The following is a 22107-nucleotide window of genomic DNA, read 5'->3' on the forward strand; positions in this document are numbered from 1 at the left end:
GCTCTGCTACATTGCTGCAAGCACCCTGTACACACACAGCTCTGCTACATTGCTGCAAGCACCCTGTACACACACAGCTCTGCTACATTGCTGCAAGCACCCTGTACACACACACAGCTCTGCTACATTGCTGAAAGCACCCTGTACACACACAGCTCTGCTACATTGCTGCAAGCACCCTGTACACACACAGCTCTGCTACATTGCTGCAAGCACCCTGTACACACACAGCTCTGCTACATTGCTGCAAGCACCCTGTACACACACAGCTCTGCTACATTGCTGCAAGCACCCTGTACACACACAGCTCTGCTACATTGCTGCAAGCACCCTGTACACACACAGCTCTGCTACATTGCTGCAAGCCCCCTGTACACACACAGCTCTGCTACATTGCTGCAAGCCCCCTGTACACACACACAGCTCTGCTACATTGCTGCAAGCACCCTGTACACACACACAGCTCTGCTACATTGCTGCAAGCACCCTGTACACACACAGCTCTGCTACATTGCTGCAAGAACCCTGTACACACACAGCTCTGCTACATTGCTGCAAGCACACTGTACACACACAGCTCTGCTACATGCAATACTGTACCACCCCCCCGGACGGACTTGTCAGGAGACAGGGAGCCGCAGAGCAGGAAGTCTGGCAGGGACTCGGTGACACAGTCTGTGACTCATTTGATTCTTTTAACTAATAAACTCAGACGATTCTCTTAGTCCCTGCGACTCCTCCCCCTGTGCTGTGAGTCAGTGCTGGACTGCTGGCTGCCTCTGATTGGTTGGACGGCAGGGAGGGGCGGGGCTAGCTTCCACTGTCGGCTCCTATTACACTGCCTGCAGAGGCTTCATCTCTTGTCCCAATTGAATACACATATACCTTTTCCCAAACCAATCGAGTATGGGTATGGAGCAGTTGCTGGGGAGTCACGTGAGATAGCTGTTGGATGACTTTTTTTTATTGTTTGGCCGACAGCTATTAAATGTGTATAGCCAGCTTTAGGGCCAGGCTACATGGTAACTGGTAGCACCTAAGGCAGGGCGGTTTTGATGCATTTTTGAGCCACTGGAGAAAACACATTGAAAAAGCCTAACGGGGTTTTATAAGAGCATCATGCATTTTATTTTTACTAGAAACAGCTGAAACCACTAGCAGCACCTACACATAAAACTGCAGCTGGTAACTCAGCGGTAAATATGGAGTTGGTTTTTAAAAACTGTGGGGGGTCATTTATGATTAGCTATACATCACTTTTTGGCGTAAATCTGTCGCAGATTCGGTCGCAAAGGAGATTTGCTGCAGAATCCAAGCCAGGATGAGCCTAAGTTACAGTATGCAGAGGCCGGCGCATCAAGCGCCAGCGCATAGGTATTAAGACTGGCGTTTATAACACCGGTCTTAATAAATGACCCCATGTTTGCACTTTTTCCATTGAAGTTTTTTGCTATATAGATATTACTTGGGTGTCATATCCACAACAATGATATTGTGATCAGGTCACATCAGGATTGTGGCACACTGCACACTGGATATTGGCCGTTACAGTTTCTGGTGTAACCATAGTCTCATTAGTATAATTACAGGTTTAGCAAAAGAATATCTTTTAGTATTAGATACATTTTTAAGCACAAAATTATTAGAAGGCCTTTAATTAATCCCTAATGCATCCTGTTATTCTTATTTTGATAGACATCAAATTGAATGATTTAAGGTTTTCTGGCATAAGGACCAATGATCCATAAGCAGGCTCTGGAACTCTAATTAGTCCATATTATAAAGAGAATGAATAGTGAACCGTGTCCCTATTGTTTGTGTCTATATAATAGATCTAGTTAATCACTGGTCAAGAGTGGCACTGTTTTTTTTTTTTTTCCCTAATTCAGGACAACCCCTTTAAAGGGCTGTCCCACAAAAAACATTCTAGATTTTCCAAACCTGCATCTGGATCTGAATACTTTTGTAATTGCATGTAATTAAAAATCTATCTGTATAGCGCCCCCTGCTGTTTACTCTTTTTAAAAATACTTTGTCCTACCCACTAAGATGGAAGCACATGCTCAGTTCTATCCTTTAACTGCCACCAGCTGCAGTAGAAAGGACATGCCCCCCGAGCTGCCAGCTTCCAATGAATCTAGAAGAGCAATTGAAGCAAGGAATGGGGAGATCTCTGGATCCACGTGAGACACAGGGTTGGTTCTAAGTTTGTTAGAAAGAGGTCGCCATGTACTCATTTTAATTTTTTACATTATTCATTGGATAACCCCTTTAATAATATTATTGGGAACATTCGCATTGGTTGCAGGAGCATGCGGATTGTCAGTAATGTCACCTTAGTACATACAGCGGGCGGGATCAGATGGCGGTCTTTATATTATACCTGTGTGGGGGATGGAGAGGTAATACTTTATATTCAGGATTACAGCGGGATATTCACTGAACATTATTGTCCTCTATATGCTCATGGTTTCTATAATGCTGATGTGTCTATTTCTCTGTAAAAATGAATCCACTAAAATCAGAGCACCGTGAACATAATCTAATAGGGATTATATTGTGTTTTAGGATTTGCTAAGCCAGCTGCCCAGGTAGCACCCATGCGGCCACTTAAACAGAAAAAAGAAGAAAAGAATGCCTCACTTAATACAAATGGTAAGTCTATAGCTTTGGTTTTGCCGCACTTTTTAGCAGTTTACTGCTTTACAGCAGTTTTGCCGGTTGCAAAGAATTACCGCATGTACAACAATAGATGAATATCCATATTTAAAGGGGTTGTCTGGCTTCTACAAATCATCTTGCACTTTACAATATGGTTGCTTTGAACATTGGGTCTCTGAGCTAAATTCTCAGGGTCACTGCTGGACTGTGCTGTGTTTGCAGACATACATTCATAGAACAGACTCTACTGCACAAGTATGTGCACCATTGTGGTACCTCGCGTGGTCCTGGCATGGAGATGGCCCAGACTTGGTAGATCTGTTCCCTTTGCTAATGAGTGGCGAGACCTTCTGCAGGAATCCCCTTCAATGCATAGATTGTATGGATCAGGGAAAATAACCACCAGGTCCCTGAGTCCTGGACAGAGGCATAACTAAAGTTCTATGGGCCCCGGGGCAAACTTTGAATTGGGGTCCCCCCACCGGGCCTGACACCCCCCCCCCCGGACATACACAGGGTACTGGCATAGCAGCAAATCCTTTATAGGGGCCCCGGCCTTGGGGGGCAAAATCATGAAATATATACAGAGCGGGCAAAATTTTTTAGATATACACAAGTGACAAATGTAATATATACAGAGGGGGAAAAATGGATATATATACAGGGGGCAAGGGCAGGGTCGTAGCGATCGCAGTCGCACCCTCTGCGACCGTGATAGTTACACCCCTGCCTTCATAGAAATCCATTTTGCCCCCTCTGTATATATTACATTTGTTCCCTGTGTATATATTTCATTTTTTGCCCGCTCTGTATATATTTTAATCTTTTTACTTTGTCCCTATTTATGTCATGATTTTGTCCCCCAGGCTGGGCCCCTATGAAGGATTTGCTGCCATGCCAGTCCCCTGTGTATTGCCACTGTGCCACGCTGCCAGGTGCCCCAATGTGAGTTATGAAGCCAGTGGTGTGTGCACATTTACACACCTTCTCTGAGAAGACTGCTCCACTCCCGTCATCCGGCTTGCGCCGCGGGCCCGTGTGATCCGGCCAGATCACAGCAAGAAAGCAGCACCGGATTGGTGGTGGCGGGGCCGGGGGTGGGGCGGGATGTAATTAACTGTGAGAGTGCAGTGCTGTGCCGCTGGTCAGGCATGACCTGACCGGCCATTATAAGATTAAATTTTTTTAAATCACTTGCGGGGGAACTGCAGCCCCCCTTCCCTGCCGGTCGCGGTCGCACACTCTGTGACCGCGATCGTTACCACTGGCAAAGGGGGCCCTCTGGGGACCCGGTCGCAACTGCGACCGGTGCGACCCCTATAGTTACGCCACTGGTCCTGGATGACAAAACTATGCATCTGAGTGGGGCAGCCCAGGTTGTTCCTTGCTGTGGTGCCCTCTCTTCTATGTAGGCCACTTCTCTGTGGATTCACTGTAGACATCTATATGCATGATGTACTGGATCTATATAATTTATTGTACAACTCTGTGCTTCTCCACTTCACCCCTCCAACTGGAAGGTTCTAGTTCAGTTAGAAACTGTATATAAGGAGACCAGTCAGGGCCCTTAGTTGTCTGCAGATAGGGACCAGTGCTTAGTAGGAGATACTCTGGCAGGCTGCATGAGTTACCAAAAGAAGACGCTGAGATGGTGATACTCTGCCACAGATCCTGGGTCACCAGCCCTGTGACCAGGGAGCCAGCTGGACGACTGAGTCACAGACCCTGGGCCATAAGCCTTTGGCCAGGGAGCCAACCTTCTAAAAGAGACAGGGACAGCTAGCTCAGGCCTTTCCTTAGCATGAAACCTACTTCTGCCAGGGAGGAGACTGGAGAACCGGCTCAGTGCCTTAAATGTATTGTTTTGCACTTGAGTTCCTCCAGTAAAGCACACTGGTTTATTGCCGTGCCTCACACCTTACCATCCCTTCCGGAAAGCAGCAACACCTTGACAGTGTCCGGATGACCTAGCATGGCATTGGGGCCACCTCAAACATGGGCGCTGCACTTGCTGTCTCCAATGGGGCTCACAATCTAACTTCCCTATCAGTATGGCTTTGGAGTGTGGGAGGTAACCAGAGTACCTAGAGGAAACCTAGACAAACACAGGGAGAACTCAATGCAGATGTTCCCCTTGGTCAGATTCAAACCTAGGCCCCCAGCGCTGCAAGACACCAACTACTGCTAACCACTGAGCCACCGTGCTGCCCACATTCCAGGTTTAGTTGCGGTAACCCCAGTGATAAAAATGCAAAGCAAAGTAGATACGCATTTATGTCTGATGTGTAACCATGTATGCTTTATACTAACAGAGAAGACAGATCTGGAAGAGAAAGACATCAATGAAGATACTTCTGAGAAAGGTAATGAGTTCTGCAGCTGAAAATGTTTTATTTATCTGAATGGGGTTGTTCAGGAGGCAAGCACATGGTTTGCAAGCCCTATTTAGATGGATTAGACGGTTGCAGAAATCCTGCAAAAGTTCTGCTGTGTGTGAATACACCGTTAGAAGAAGCTAAAAATGAGGCAGCACAGTCTTGCCTACAGAGGGTAGCTAAAAATCTGAGAAATGTGCAGGATCCGATCTAAATAAATTCTATCAATGACAGGAAACTTGGTAATTTCTGCAATTAATTTTACAATACAGCAAAAAAAAAAAAACTGTATATTATACAGCATGATCATTATTCTCAATCACATTGAGACTATGGTAACCTTAAAGGGACATGCTATACATGCTCTGTGACCTGTGCAGAGGTCAGGAGGGAGTATCTCTCTCTCTATCTCTCTATCTCTATATCTCTATATCTCTCTCTATATCTCTATATCTCTCTCTATATCTCTCTCTCTCTATATCTCTATATCTCTATATCTCTCTCTATATCTCTATATCTCTCTCTATATCTCTATATTTCTCTCTCTATATCTCTATCTCTCTCTCTCTCTCTCTCTCTCTCTCTCTCTCACACTCATCTCTCTCTCTCTCTCTCTCTCTCTCTCTCTCTCTCACACTCATCTCTCTCTCTCTCTCTCACACTCATCTCTCTCTCTCTCTCACACTCATCTCTCTCTCACACTCATCTCTCTCTCTCACACTCATCTCTCTCTCTCACACTCATCTCTCTCTCTCTCACACTCATCTCTCTCTCTCTCTCTCTCTCTCTCACACACTCATCTCTCTCTCTCTCTCTCTCTCACACACTCATCTCTCTCTCTCTCTCTCTCTCTCTCTCTCTCTCACACACTCATCTCTCTCTCTCTCACACTCATCTCTCTCTCTCTCACACTCATCTCTCTCTCTCTCTCTCACACTCATCTCTCTCTCTCACACTCATCTCTCTCTCTCACACTCATCTCTCTCTCTCTCACACTCATCTCTCTCTCTCTCTCTCACACTCATCTCTCTCTCTCTCACACTCATCTCTCTCTCTCTCTCACACTCATCTCTCTCTCTCACACTCATCTCTCTCTCTCTCTCACACTCATCTCTCTCTCTCTCTCACACTCATCTCTCTCTCTCTCTCTCACACTCATCTCTCTCTCTCTCTCTCTCTCTCTCTCACACTCATCACTCTCTCTCTCTCTCTCTCTCACACTCATCTCTCGCACTCATCTCTCTCTCTCTCTCTCTCACACTCATCTCTCTCACACTCATCTCTCTCTCTCTCTCTCACACTCATCACACTCTCTCACACTCATCTCTCTCTCTCACACTCATCTCTCTCTCTCACAATCATCTATCTCACACTCATCTCTATATCTCTCTCTCACACTCATCTATCTCACACTCATCTCTAAATCTCTCTCTCACACTCATCTATCTCACACTCATCTCTATATCTCTCTCTCATAAAGGAGATGACTTCTGAAAAGTAATCTGAACATACGAAGAAATGGCACCTGTTATTAGGTTTTGTGGCCAGTGCAAATACTGCAGGATTTTAGTTTTTTTTTTTATATAGATGCTGACATGGAAAACTAAAAATAAGTTCACGAAAAGATTGGTAAAAAGTGCTAAAGTAGGAAAAACAAAACACAGAATAAATTATTCAAGTCACTTATACTGCACAATGAAACAAAACGCAACCTAAAAAACAATGGTTTAATTGTTGTGTCACACCACAACCTATTCCCCAAAATGTATGTTATACATTAGATGTACCCCAAAATGGTGCCATTAAAAAATATAACTAGCCCTGTTAAAAAAAAATAAAAAAAAACTCTTATACGGCTGTCTTGATGGAATAATAAAAAAGCTGTGGCTTTTGAAATGCGGAGATTAAAAAAGACAACAAAAAATAAAATAAAAATTGACACCTCCATAAGGAGTTACGATTACCATTAGGGATGAGCGAATCGACTTCGGATGAAACATCTGAAGTCGATTCGCATAAAACTTTGTTCAAATACTGTACGGAGCAGGAGCTCCGTACGGTATTAGAATGTATTGGCTCCGATGAGCTGAAGTTATTGCTTTGCGAAGTCTCGCTAGACTTCGGGTAATAACTTCATAAATTAATTTGTACTGTAAAAAAACATTTCCCGAACTCGGGTTTGGTTCTAGGGTACCACTTGGAACCAAACCCGAGTTCGGGAAATGTTTTTTTTACAGTACAAATTAATTTATGAAGTTATTACCCGAAGTCTAGCGAGATTCATCGGAGCTTTTACATTCTAACACTGTACGGGGCTCCTGCTCTGTATAGTATTGGAACGAAGTCTTATGCGAATCGACTTCAGATGTTTCATCCGAAGTCGATTCGCTCATCCCTAATGACCATAACATTTGGGGACGCTTCTAACAACAATGATTGCAAAAAATTTAAATGGGGATTCTCTGGTCATAAAATAACGTAAACCCAAGATTGATCTTAGTGGGGTCCTATCTTTGGAAGCCTGATTCATCCTGATAATTGTCAGCCTCACAAGTCAATGAGGTGTGCCGCTGTGCAGGGAAATGACAATGAAAGAAATGGCGCTGAAGCCTCTTCATCTTTCGGATTGGTGAGGGTTCTAGAGGACAAACCCCTACTGATTATACAGTGATGGTCTATGCTAGTGATATCACTTTACTTGATAAGAATACCCCTTTAGTTAATACTTATAATCAGATTTATCAAGACTTGCGCTTTCTGCGTCCCCTGCACTGCCGGAGGATGCGCCTAATTTATGAAGCTCAGGCCTCGTCATAACTTGGTTGCACCCTCCTACAGTCCATGCGCCTAAGCAGAAATCTGCGGCAGCTCAGAACTGCCATAGATTTCTGGTTTCATGTGTGCCAGAAAACCGGGGTAAATGAAGATAAATTTGTTGTGGCCGCTGGCCATTCCTCCATTTTTTTTTAAAAAGGTGTCAGATTGTTTGCGACTTTTTAATGCCACTTTTCAGGCGCATAGGAGATGATAAAACTCCGCCTTTTCTCTCATCATTTCAACTTTCCAAGTAGAAAGTTTAATGATTATCACAGTTTTGCACAATTGTATTCGGTCTATCCAATCCATACACTGAAGTATCAGAATAAGGGCTTATGCACACGATCGTGGTTCGGGTCCGCATCCGATCTGCATTTCTTGTGGTTCGGATGCAGACGCATTCACTTAAATGGGGCCAGCACTCCGTGTGCTCCCTGCATCCGTTGCTCCGTTCCGTGGCCCCGCAAAAAACATAGAACATGTCCTATACTTGTTCCTTTTGTGGACAAGAATAGGCGTTTTTATTATGGGCGGCCCACTTCGTTCCGCAAATTGCGGAACGCACGTGTTCTGCATCCGTGTTCTGAGGATCGGACTGCAAACACAGTAGGGTCGTGTGCATGAGCCCTAAGGCCCCTTTCACACGGGCGAGTTTTCCACGCGGGTGCAATGCGTGAGTTGAACTCATTGCACCAGCACTGAATACCGACCCATTCATTTCTATGGGGCTGTTCACATGAGCGGTGATTTTCACGCATCACTTGTGCGTTGCGTGAAAATCGCAGCATGCTCTATATTCTGCGTTTTTCACGCAACGCAGGCCCCATAGAAGTGAATGGGGTTGCGTGAAAATTGCAAGCATCCGCAAGCAAGTGCGGATGCAGTGCGATTTTCACGCACGGTTGCTAGGAGACGATCGGGATGGGGACCCGATCATTATTATTTCCCCTTATAACATGGTTATAAGGGAAAATAATAGCATTCTGAATACAGAATGCATAGTACTATAGCGCTGGAGGGGTTAAAAAAAAATTAAAAATAATTTAACTCGCCTTAGTCCACTTGTTTGCGCTGCCGACATCTCCTTCTGTCCCCTTTCTTCAGGACCTGAGTAAAGGACCTGTGGTGACGTCACTCCGGTCATCACATGGTACGTCACATGATCTTTTACCATGGTGAATCACCATGGTAAAAGATCATGTGACGTACCATGTGATGACTGGAGTGATGTCATCAAAGGTCCTGTTCCTGTAATTAATGCTCACCACAGGTCCTATTCAACAAAGGAGACAGAAGGAGATGCCGTGCCGCGATCAAGTGGCCTAAGGTGAGTTAAATTTTTTTTTTTTTTTTTTTAACCCCTCCAGCGCTGTTTTACTATGCATTCTGTATTCAGAATGCTATTATTTTCCCTTATAACCATGTTATAAAGGAAAATAATACAATCTACAGAACACCGATCCCAAGCCCGAACTTCTGTGAAGAAGTTTGGGTTTGGGTACCAAACATGCGCGATTTTTCTCACGCGAGTGCAAAACGCATTACAATGTTTTGCACTCGCGCGGAAAAATCACGGGTGTTCCCGCAACGCACCCGCACATTTTCCCGCAACGCCCGTGTGAAAGAGGCCTAAGAGACAGATTTGTGCACTTCAGCATGCAGTTTGTGGTAAAAATTTTTTTTTTTTTTGTTGCAGCCTGTTTCATTAGGTAGCAGTCAGGGGACGACCACACGGTCAGGTTTCTGCATGCAGTTTTGGAAGCCAAGCCCAGGAGAGGATCATAAAAGGAGAGAAAGTCCTCGGGTGGCTGCACACCGTGGGAATTACGTGCAGTGTTATGCAGTACCAGTAAAGTTTATGAGATTAGACAAATCTCATGTACTCTTCTTCTTCTTTTTTCTTAGGCGAGGAAATTGACCTGCTGTGTCAATTGTTGCATTTTTTTGTGCGCAACGGATGAAGTTCACTCAAAAATACTGTAACAAAAGGCTCATGCACACAAACGTATTTTCTTTCCGCTTCCGTTCCATTTTTTTTGCGGAGAGTATACCGAACCATTCACTTTAATGAGTTCGCTAAAACAATTGAAGGTACTCCGTGTGCATTCCGTTCTGCAAAAAAGTAGTGCATGTCCTATTATTGTCCACAAATCACGGTCCGAGGACCCATTCAATTCAATGGTTCCTCAAAAAATACGGAACACAAATTAAACACATCCGTATGTCATCCGTATTTTGCGGATCCATACTGTAGAAATGCTATGCCCAGCCCATATTGCTCATGTGTTTGGTGTTTAATAAGTTACTGGTTCCGTTTACGATCCGCAAAAAACGGATCACATACGGATATGTTTTGTGGAATAGCGGAATAGAAGAGGACTTAAATCAGAGAAAAAAAAAATCGTGTGCATGAGCCCAAATAGTGCTGATTTATGTGCGGTTTTGGTGCATATTTCTTGCAATTTTCTGCACACAAACTGCACTCGGTTTTTAATTCACTCCTGGTTTTGGCTTCCAAAACTGAATGCAGAAACCCGAACGTGTGCCCTAATGCAGTGTTACCATATTGTGGGTCTTCTAAGGATTATTTCTCAACTTACTGTACTGCTCCATGTTTTATTTTATTCCTTTCCTATTTTCAGTAGGTAAATTTGACAAAAATCAAGGAAAATCCCAAAGAAGATCATGGGGAATAAAAAAAGATGGTATGAGCTCAGCTTTTTTACTCTAATCCCCATTAGCAATATTGGACCTACCGCTGAGACAGATCTCATTAGTGCTCTAAAGCTAGTTACACGGCGACAGTTGTCGCACCAATGACGCGCAACAATTTTAATAATGATAGTCTATGGTGTCGCACTGCGACATGCTGCGACACGACAGTAGCAAAAAATCCATCCAAGGTGAATTTTTCGGCGACTGTCGCGTTGCATTCGTAGCATGTCGCATGTTGCAGTGTAACACCATAGACTATCATTATAAAAAATTTCGCGTGACATCAATGTCGCGCAACACATGTTGCAGTGTAGTTGTGTCCTATGTGTTGCGCGACACATGTGGTCGTGTAGCCCTAGCCTAAGGCCTGGTGTCACCGAGGGTCGGGGTTCTGCACTGTTCTGGCTTCTTGCTTTCAGCTGTCACTAGAGGGAGCTCACTGCATACAGGTGTCAACACTCCGCCCATCAATGCATTGGAAGCTTTAAAAAAAATCTTCTGTATTTGTGCAAGTGCCGCCTAGTGGTGACATTTTATATTTTAATGCTTATCAATGTCAGAAGAAGGTAAAGATAGAGACAGACAAATAGATGGATAAATAGATATATAGATACATAGATTAAGTAGGTGGATGCGATTAGGGCATGGATACAATGGGGGAGATTTATCAAACTGGTGTAAATGAAAACTGGTTTAGTTGCCCATAGCAACCAGAGTCCACCTTTCATTTTCCAAAGGTGCTGTGAAAAATTAAAAGTGGAATTTGATTGGTTGCTATGGGCAACTTAAGCCAGTTCTACTTTACCTTGTGTAGATGTGGGGTCCAGCGCTCAGGTGGAAGGTCAGTTCACCGACTTCAGCAGGGGTCTGGATTGGGTTCACACCCTTTGTATACCATAGAGAGAAGTTCGATCCAGCGAGTAAAATTAAAATAAATCTTTATTTCTTCATGTCAATAATTGTACATCATCCCTATGACTAAGGCCTAAATTGGTCAAAACGCGTCAGAAGGAGAAGAAATGATGTCCAATATTTTATTGACATGAAGAAATAAAGATTTATTTTAATTTTACTCGCTGGATCGAACTTTTCCCTCTATAGTTCTCCTTTAAACCAATTTTGCTAAATCTACCCCGGTATTTGTCTAATCTTCAATGGATATCTACTGTAGGACCTAACCCTGCTTTGTATAAACTGTTCTCCGTGGTACAGGATATTCTCATAGAAACTAATTTTATTTAATTTTTCTGTAGATGAGTTTTTTCACTTCATAATTGTGTGTTTTGCGCTGGGAGCCGTCCTGGTATGTGAATACTACTATAGTGGTAAGTACAACATGGCAGGGAAATTGTGAAAATAATAATGGGATATTTCCCATGTCTAAGTATAATTGTCATTTATTCCTCTACATGCAGAAACACTCCCTTAACAAAATCCTCTGAAATGCACACTGCAACCCTCCACACTGTGCATTTCTAATGTTTGTAACTGTCCTGTTCACATGTAATGTGCCTGGTTCTCCAGCAGGTGGCAGCAAACACGGCAGAGCTATATTAAGATAAAATGGAGCCTTCCATTCCATTCTAACCCCCCTCTATGGAGAAGTGGGCTAGTCCTACTTCCTGATGGAAGGGTGAATACCAGTTCGAGTTAGTCTAGCTTACCCCCTGCTAGGGGACAGGTGTGCAGGGTCACGTCTCTGCTGGACATGACCATGCAAGCAAGAGCACCTTAAGCTCTGCTGGCCATGGAGGCCAAAACTTGAAGCCACAGGAGCCAGGAGGAAAGTTCCCTGGCCTAACCCAGTCAGACTACAAAGTATAGTGCTGCATACAGAAGAAGCAGAGTATTAAGCAAGCCTGTCAGTACAGTAGAGAGAGAGAAAGCAAGCAGAGTTATTGAGCAAGCCTGCCAGTTTGATGCTAAAGCCTGCTGGGACCAAGACAAAGCTTGAAGACTGTTTCTGATGAATTTTTATTCAAGTAAAGCTGCTGTTCAACTACATACAAGGTCTGGACTCAATCTTTCTTTCAAATCCCTCACTTATTCCCCCTATTTATTGCTTCGGAGCTAAAGCCTGGGGTCCAGGTAGGAGCACAGTGACACACATAACGGGACATTTTAGGCCGCACTATACCACTCGAAATTCCTACACCTGGGACGCGTTTTATATACAGAGGGCCCTAAAGGGAGGCGCCCGTTGCAAGTGGACTTGATCAGATATCAGCAAGGGGCACTTACCTCCTGCTGGTGGTATCTGCAAATAATGACTATCATTGCTGTAAAGGAAACTATTCTGATAATTGATTTACTGCCACTAGAAGGAGAGGTGGTTGTATATAAGCCCTACCGCTCCATTCAAAGTCTACTGATGGAAACTGCCAATGCAGAGTTTTCTGTAAGTACAAAGCAGGACGCATACTTGACCACTTCTCCATTCAAACTTCTCATGGTCTTGCAGATGGGGGTGCATGCAAGACAGGGATCCCTTGTTTATACGACCAGTTGGGGTCTCATTGGTTGGTCTCCTACTGACTGAACATTTATCAACTACCCCCTGTTTAGGTGGCAAATGCTTCTGCTGGAATACCCCTTTAAAAGTCCAGGATATGGAACCTCCCGCTGCAATAAAAACATGAGCCGTAGTGGAGTACATAGTAGATAGGGAATCTCAAAGCAAACAATGTATTGGGCCCCCCATCACAGAATGGTCTGGTGTTCGTATTCCCCCCTCCCTGCAATTTCTGTGACTTTTACTAATTCCACACGCCCATGTTGAGAGCAGTGTGATTTCCTTGGAGAGGACACTACTGCACAGGTACGCACCACCCAACAGCACAGGGACCCTTTTTCTTAATGACCCCATAGCAGCTGCATAACTTACCGATATGGGGCGTATATATACCCTTTTGTATCTTATATGGATTGAATTGATGACAACGTTCTATATTATGTAAACCGCTTATGCAAAAAAAATATTGGAAATTTATTTCTGCAAATGATTTCCAAACCCCAAAAGTGTAACGTATTCTAATATATTTCTTGGGAATATATCTTTTAGACTGGACAGTTTCAGCCGGCTTTGGTTTAATTTCATTTGCAACGCTGGAAACCATTGGAATCTATTTTGGATTGGGTAAGGAGAGATTTTAATATATACTGGGCATACACATAACTGTCTACAAATGATCGTTCAACCGACTGCTATCTCTCTTCTAATTCTCTCACACATATATGGTTTGCTGAACCCACTGAAATGGGCAGATTTGGTCAATATACATTTAAAGGGGTTTTCCCGAAACTTCAATACTGGTGATCTTTCCTCAGGATAGGTCATCAGTATCTGATTGGTGGAGGTCCGACACCCAGGCCCCCATGATCAGCTGTTTGAGAAGGCATCGGTGCTCCTGTGAGTGCTGCCGCCTTCTCTTAACTTTCCTTAGGCTAAGTGATGACACCTTCATTGGTCACGTAGCTTTGTGAGCATGCAGAAGGCCGCGGCGCTCACAGGAGCGCCGATGCCCACTCAAACATGAGCTCAGTTGACGGACTTCCACCGATCAGAGGCCGATGACCTATGATGAGAAAAGGTCATCAGTTATAAAATCTAGTTTTATTTAGATGCTGCTTATCTTACTGAAAAAATTGCAGATAACTCCCAGCAGTTTATCCCTGAGCTGAGCATGTATATGTAGTGAATAGGCAGTGTGGAGAAGGGCTCTGGAAGCATCTTATCTACTAAGAACAATAGGATCAGGCAGTTAAAATCCAACATGCCTGATCCTTATATTCCCTAACATTAGTCAGGAGGCCTCATACACAATAGATTGTTGGCTGGTCCCACCAAAATGGGCGAATTTGGTGGATATAGATCTAAGGTGTATGGGCAGCTTTATAGAGATGCTGATATCTCTTGTAACAGAAGCAGTCTATCTACTGCTTTTGAAAGATATAGTTCTCTCTTTGTACAAAGGAGGCTCTTCAGAAGCTGCAGTTCTGAGTCACAACTGCTTAAAAATTTCATATACATCAGCTGCTGCAGAACCTCATTTTAAAGAGTAAGATTCTTTGCTTATAGAGTATTGGATAGGTACTGTATATAAAGAATTCCTAACAATGACTGTAATCATTAAAAAGGTTTTCCTGATCAGATCGAACCCTGCCGATCAGCTGTTAGAGAAGGCATCGGCTCTCGCAGTAGCATCGCTGCCTTCTCTCTGCTCGCCAAGCACAACACCGTTCATTTGATAGCAGCTGTGCTTAGTATCATACAGTAGCTCAGTCCCATTCACTTCAATGGAGCTGAGCTGTGCCTAGGCCACGTGACAGATGAATGTGCCATCACATGGCGTAGGCAAAGCTGGAAGAAGGCCGCTGCACTACTGTGAGCACCAGTGCATTCTCAAACAACGGATCAGTGTGGGTCTTGGGTATCAGACCCCCACCGATCAGATACTGATGACCTATCTAGAGGATAGGTCATGATTTCAAAAATCTCCTTTAATGATGCTTCCTCTGAGTACAATTGTCATTTTCTTGTTCATTTCAGTTTACAGAATCCGGACTGTTGTGGAACAATTTCTGCCCTTAGTGGGAAGATTTATGCTAGGTAAATATACTAATATTACTCCAGGTCAACCAACTGCAAGTTCTCACAACTTCAGAAACTTTTACATTAACCACTTGCCATCCGGGCCATTTGCCCCCTTCCTGACCAGGCCTAATTTTGCAAAACTGACATATCTCACTTTATGTGGTAATAACTTTGGAACGCCTTTATTTATCCAAGTCATTCAGAGATTGTTTTCTCGTGACACATTGTACTTCATGATGGTCATAAATTTGAGTCAAAATATTTCACCTTTATTTATGAAAAAAAAAACAAATTTACCCAAAAATTAGAAAAATTCGCAATTTTCTAAATTTCAATTTCTCTGCTTTTAAAACAGAAAGTGATACCTCATAAAATATTTATTATTTAACATTCCCCATATGTCTACTTTATGTTGACATCATTTTGGAAATGTCATTTTATTTTTTAAGGACGTTAGAAGGCTTAGAAATTTAGAAGCAATTCTTCAAATTTTTAAGAAAATTGCCAAAACCCACTTTTTAAGGACCAGTTTAGGTCTGAAGTCACTTTGTGGGGCCTACATAGTGGATACCCCCATAAATGACCCCATTGTAGAAACTACACCCCTCAAGGTATTCAAAACCGATTTTACAAACTTTGTTAACCCTTTAGGCGTTCCACAAGAATTAAAGGAAAATGGAGATCAAATTTTTAAATTTCACTTTTTTGGCAGATTTTCCATTTTAATCAATTTTTTTCTTTAACACATCGATGGTTAACAGCCAAACAAAACTCAATATTTATTACCCAGATTCTGCGGTTTACAGAAACACCCCACATGTGGTCATAAACTGCTGTATGGGCACACGGCAGGGCGCAGAAGAAAAGGAACTCCACATGGTTTTTAGATGCCATGTCCTATTTGAAGCCCCCTGATGCACCCTTACAGTAGAAACTCCCAAGAAGTGACCCCATTTTGGAAACTAGGGGATAAGATGCCAGTTTTATTGGTACTATTTTTGGGTACATATGATTTTTTGATCATTCATTATAACACTTTATGGGGCAAGGTGACCAAAAAATTGGTTGTTTTAGCACAGTTTCTATTTATTTATTTTTACAGCGTTCACCTGAGGGGTTCAGTCAAGTGACATTTTTATAGAGCAGATTGTTACGGATGTGGCGATACCTAATATGTATACTTTTTGTATACTTTTTGTATACAGGACAAATGCACCCCTAGAGAGGCTGTACAGCAGCAATCCTGCGCTGTACAGCCTCACAGCAGGGCTGATCGAGGTCTCTGAGAGACCTCACACAGCCCCTGCACACTCCGGTCCCGGCGGTCACATGACCGCCGGGCCGGAACAGGAAGCGCACAGCGCTTCCTTCTCTGCAGACACAGCGCTCGGTGAGCGCTGTGTATGCAGCGATCCAGAAGGCAGGGACACCTGGGCACTGTCCCTGCCTTGTCTTAGGGTTGCCCTGCTGTCACTGACAGCGGGCAACCCGATCAGCAGCTGCACGATTAGCGTGCAGCTGCACTTTCTGAAAAGACGTTCTGGAACGTCCGTTTAGAAATAGACGTCCACCCATAGGACGTTTATATCCTATGGGCGGACGTAAAGCGGTTAACAGCTGTGTGTATATCTTAGTGCCAATGGTACCCAATACTATACCCAAAAGTCAGTATGCATATTGGAAGCAACACAGAACATTTCAGGACTGGCCAGACATTTTAGACAGCTGACAACTATCTATCTTGACGCCCTGATACACGTTTGTACTCAGGTTGGCAGAGCATGCATATAGTATGTTCTGAATGGTGAGAGAGGTGTAAGTCTCTGCTGGACATCCCTGGCTGAGGCTTATCTCATGTGAGAACAAAAAGATCAGGCATGTTGAAGTCTGCCTGTCTAATCCATCTCTCTTCCAGACTTGCTGCCTGGGGAATGTTGGAAAGTCCCCATAATCATTTGATAGGTCTGAAACCGGAGGTTTTGGCTAATATTAATATAATCAATATGTCCAGTTTTGTACTATACTTCACTTTAGTATAAATAGTTGGTAATGCTCAGTGGTGTAATAGTAGAGGGCATTGATGGTGCGGGCTTAAGAGATATTATACAACTGGCACCCTGCTCTCACTGCCAGGATTGGAGACAACTCAGATGCTGCAGTTAATAGCAACTGCGGTATTTGAGAGCTTAGAAAGCTATAGGGAGCACCTTCTGTCTTTCCATCATCATCAGGAGACTTCTGAAGGCCCCTAGACCTGTGATTTTCCAACTGCCTTTACATCCTGCATCTGTCTGTAAAAATCTCCTACAGAAATATTACACTGTATACAAGTAATCAAGGAGTTAAGTCCCCTATGGTGAGAAAAAATAAAATTAAAATAAAAAAAATAGTTGAATAACGTTTTTAAAAATATGTAGAACAACCCCAAAAAATATTAGAAATCCCTTTTTTATATATATATATATATATATATATATATATATATACACACAGTACAGACCAAAAGTTTGGACACACCTTCTCATTCAAAGAGTTTTCTTTATTTTCATGACTATGAAGGCATCAAAACTATGAATTAACACATGTGGAATTATATACATAACAAACAAGTGTGAAACAACTGAAATATGTCATATTCTAGGTTCTTCAAAGTAGCCACCTTTTGCTTTGATTACTGCTTTGCACACTCTTGGCATTCTCTTGATGAGCTTCAAGAGGTAGTCCCCTGAAATGGTCTTCCAACAGTCTTGAAGGAGTTCCCAGAGATGCTTAGCACTTGTTGGCCCTTTTGCCTTCACTCTGCGGTCCAGCTCACCCCAAACCATCTCGATTGGGTTCAGGTCCGGTGACTGTGGAGGCCATCACTCTCCTTCATAGTCAAATAGCCCTTACTTTCAAAGTTTTCCCAATTTTTAGGCTGACTGACCTTAATTTCTTAAAGTAATGATGGCCACTCGTTTTTCTTTACTTAGCTGCTTTTTTATTGCCATAATACAAATTCTAACAGTCTATTCAGTAGGACTATCAGCTGTGTATCCACCTGACTTCTCCTCAACGCCACTGATGGTCCCAACCCCATTTATAAGGCAAGAAATCCCACTTATTAAACCTGACAGGGCACACCTGTGAAGTGAAAACCATTTCAGGGGACTACCTCTTGAAGCTCATCAAGAGAATGCCAAGAGTGTGCAAAGCAGTAATCAAAGCAAAAGGTGGCTACTTTGAAGAACCAAGAATATGACATATTTTCAGTTGTTTCACACTTGTTTGTTATGTATATAATTCCACATGTGTTAATTCATAGTTTTGATGCCTTCAGTGTGAATCTACAATTTTCATAGTCATGAAAATAAAGAAAACTCTATGAATGAGGTGTGTCCAAACTTTTGGTCTGTACTGTGTATGTATGTGTGTGTGTATAATATATCTATCTATCTATCAAAGAGAAACAAATCCAGGACAGCATACCTTGATATTGAAAAGGAGTGTCAGCGGTGCAAGCTCGACTACAGTTGTGTGTGGTGTGTGTGTGTGTGTGTGTGTGTGTATGTGTATATAAAGAAAAAAACGCAGCACTTCCAGATGGTGAAAATTTTTTAGATCCTTTATTCACCTGTTCGACGTTTCGGTCCACTTACTGGGACCAGTCTCAAGCCGAGAATGGTCCCAGTAAGTGGACCGAAACGTTGCACGGGTGAATAAAGGATCTCACATTTTTTCACCATCTGGAAGTGCAGCGGTGTTTCTTTTAATATATATATATATATATATATATATATATATATATATATATAATGTGTACAGTATAAGTGCTGGGAGGTGTGTATATCTCACCCAGCTGAGGTATCTGGGTGGGATATAACTGAAATCCAGAAAGCTGCAGTGGTTTCAGCAAAGTATAGTTTGCTGAGACAGTTTTGTCTAAATGTTGTTCTGGGCTGCATTTCATGTGGACTGGGGGATAGGTTTGGTTGTGGGATCTGCCAGTCCACACCCTTCCACTACATGTATTGTCTTTTGCTGCTGGTGATCACAGGTGAGGCCTGCTGCTGTAATCACGGAGGGATAAAACAACCCTCTAAGTATGACTTGAGAGGGAGAAAGGCTGAGGAAGCCTGAGAGAGAAGGGAGCCTGAGAGGCTCTGTGTGGTCTCAGCCAGGAGGGCTGAGGGGCCATGAAGCTTCGTAAAACCTGAAGTTTGGGGGGCCCATCGACGCCTACGGAAAGAGGGTCGCACGGTCAGAGTTGGTAGGACTTCTGGACCATCTCCCCCGAAGGGTGCTGGTGTGGTCACAGCCCGGAGGCTCCTGGACTGTATATGGCTGAGAAAGCCAGAATTGTCATTTTTTGGACACCACACCTCCCAAAAATTGCATAATCAATAGGTTGCATGTACAGTATCTCAAAATAGTATAATTAAATCCTATAGCCACAAGTACCAAACTAGGCATTAGGGGTTAAACTAGAGAATATATATGGAATATACTTCTCACTGTTATATGTGGATTTAGCTGTCATTTGCTATATTTTTCAGGCTCTAAGAAAACTGGATAACAGAACATACTTCTTACCTTGTGACCGCGGGGACAAATATAGATATGAGCAGCCTGTCTACCAATTATAGGACTCTGAATCACTAGAAACAGATATATTACAAGAGTTCTGTGATGAGAAGAACGCTGATGGACTCTCCTGATGAAATGGATAAATCATCAGACATGGAAAATTGTCCGTAGGGTGTGTAATGCCTAAATTAGGCTGGGTCCATATTACAACCTAAACCAGAAACCTCCTCCACTATTACCGAAACATACTTAGACCACCATAGAACCCTATGGTGGTGTACTGTACATGAACTGGGGCAGGGGTCTGGGTGTTGTGTTTGTAATATCGACCCTACAGTTTAGTTATATTAAAGGGATTGTCCGTTTTGAAGCGGAAACAGGATAACTCGGGGGTTCAACCTGAAATAAAGAATAGAAGATTACTTACCTGACAGATCCCACACCGCTACTCTGGTTCTCCCACCATGATTCTGTTCAGTGTTGAGTGAATCGAAGCTGACTAAGTGGAAATCAATCCAAATTTAAGGATAAATTTTATTCACCGCAAAGCTGAATTTCCATAAAATGGCGGTAAAAGAACAAACAAAAAAATCATACTTTCCTCATCCGTTGGAGCGCGAAAAGGCAGCTTGCTTGAAGATCCCGCGTGAAATCTGACGTCACCACGCCGGCTGACCTGATATCATCACGCACCATGCGAGATTTCAAGAGATTGCCTCTTTGCGATCAAATGTTTTTTTTTTGTTTTTTTTTTAACTGAGTAATCCGTGGCCTTAATATGGATCTCAGATGCCACGATCAGCGATGAATGCGGCTTCTAAAGGGGTTAAATGATGGGGGGGCGGTGCAATTGCCACTCCCTATACATTTACCCGCTATTTACAAATAAATGCGCTTCATGACGAAGTAATTCATCACAAAGCAAAAATTTTTTGTAAAATTCAGCAAAGCAGCCGAATCGAATTTTTAAGAACTTTGCACTGGCTGCAGTAGTATTGTCACTTTGACAATATCTGACTTCTGTGATTGGCTGCAACGATCACATGTTGTTGACGTGATGCCCACACAAAAGCTGGGAAAGTCGAGTTCTGCTGGGAGAACAGAGCTTCAGAACTGGATCTGTCGAGTAAATAATCATCTTTTTTTTTATACAAGTCTATTTTTTAAACGAAAAACACTTTTAAGGCTGGTTAAACAGAAAATTACATTTTAACCCCACGGTGGGCAGGGACTAGTGTGATTAATTACGATATGAGTACATTGCTGTGGTATATGTTGACACTAATAAAAAATAACAAATGTGTTCTTTGCTGGCTTTTATAGTTGTACTGTTATCTTTTTTTTATAGGTACTATTCCTTCTATACTGGCAGTACTGTCTATTATATCGGTACTGGCAGTACTGTCTATTATATTGGTACTGGTACTGGCAGTACTGTCTGTTAGAAGAGTACTTTGCTCTCTATTCTGGTACTGCTGCTTATTTTATGGGTACTGCACCTTCAGTACTGGCACTGACGTCTATTATGAATTCAGTCACCACTATACCATGACTAAGGGTATTGTCGACACGTTCTCCACCCCGAACAGTTCCCACTTCCCAATAAAGACACAACTCCATTAAGTGGATTTAATTGTCCACAACAGCCATTTTATTAAACAAAACAACATAAATAATATAAATGTAACGGGGCGCCTGCTGCTTAGCTTCGGGAGCGAGGATCTGTGTTCGGCCTCGTTCCCAGGGCGGCTTTGCTGCTGGGAGGCACTCTGCTCCTAGGTCTGCCTTGAGCGCCGAGCTGATCACTCGGTGCTCGACTTGTCTGTCTGTCGGTCATGTGACGCTGGCCACGTCACATGACCCTCACTCCCCACTATAAATACAGGCGGCCTGCTGGCTACAGGTTGCCTGTGATTTTCGTCCTATAGGCTGTGTACTTTATTGTTATTAAGCTACCTCTGGAATTGAACTTCGATCTGCCTCTTGACACCTCTTCTGCCTGCTCCCTGTACCTTGACGCTACCTCTCGGATTTTGACCTCGGCTTGTTTACGGATTTTTCTTTGCCTCTTCCCTTGTTCTGACATGACCTCCTGGACTGACCTCGGCTAGTTGACCCGCCTCGCCTTCCGTTTTTGTTCTACCTCCTGTCCGCTTATTGTAACTTCTCAGTGGCTGTCCTCTTCCCTGCTGTCTCTTTCTCTCTGCTTGCACTTAGTAGGTTAGGGACTGTCGCCAGTTGTGCTCCGTCACCTAGGGCGGGTGGTGCAAGTAGGCAGAGACAGGGGACCGAGTGGCAGCTCAGGGGGTGCACCTCCGCTCTATCTTGATTCCCGTGACCATAAATAACATCCTACCAAGGCCTCCTCCCCTGAAGGTC

At 43.3% G+C, this 22107-nt stretch overlaps 1 protein-coding gene across 2 annotated transcripts in view; it reads left to right on the forward strand.

Annotated features, from left to right (window-relative positions):
- TMEM40 (transmembrane protein 40) overlaps positions 1-20293 on the forward strand; it is a 54037-nt gene extending 33744 nt beyond the window's left edge. Inside the window, exons 6-12 of one of the 2 annotated variants that reach the window (XM_040407701.1) lie at positions 2569-2655; positions 4974-5024; positions 10499-10558; positions 11822-11893; positions 13630-13704; positions 15118-15177; positions 19698-20293. In XM_040407701.1, the coding sequence (XP_040263635.1) occupies positions 2569-2655; positions 4974-5024; positions 10499-10558; positions 11822-11893; positions 13630-13704; positions 15118-15177; positions 19698-19717 (425 nt within the window). In that variant the 3' untranslated portion in view covers positions 19718-20293. Of the gene's footprint in view, positions 1-2568; positions 2656-4973; positions 5025-10495; positions 10559-11821; positions 11894-13629; positions 13705-15117; positions 15178-19697 lie in introns of both variants that reach the window. The other variant, XM_040407700.1, reaches the window with a different exon arrangement.
- Positions 20294-22107: the final 1814 nt, after the last annotated feature.

This window comes from Bufo bufo, chromosome 9 (assembly GCF_905171765.1).
Source record: "Bufo bufo chromosome 9, aBufBuf1.1, whole genome shotgun sequence".
Taxonomy (NCBI): Eukaryota; Metazoa; Chordata; class Amphibia; order Anura; family Bufonidae; genus Bufo; species Bufo bufo.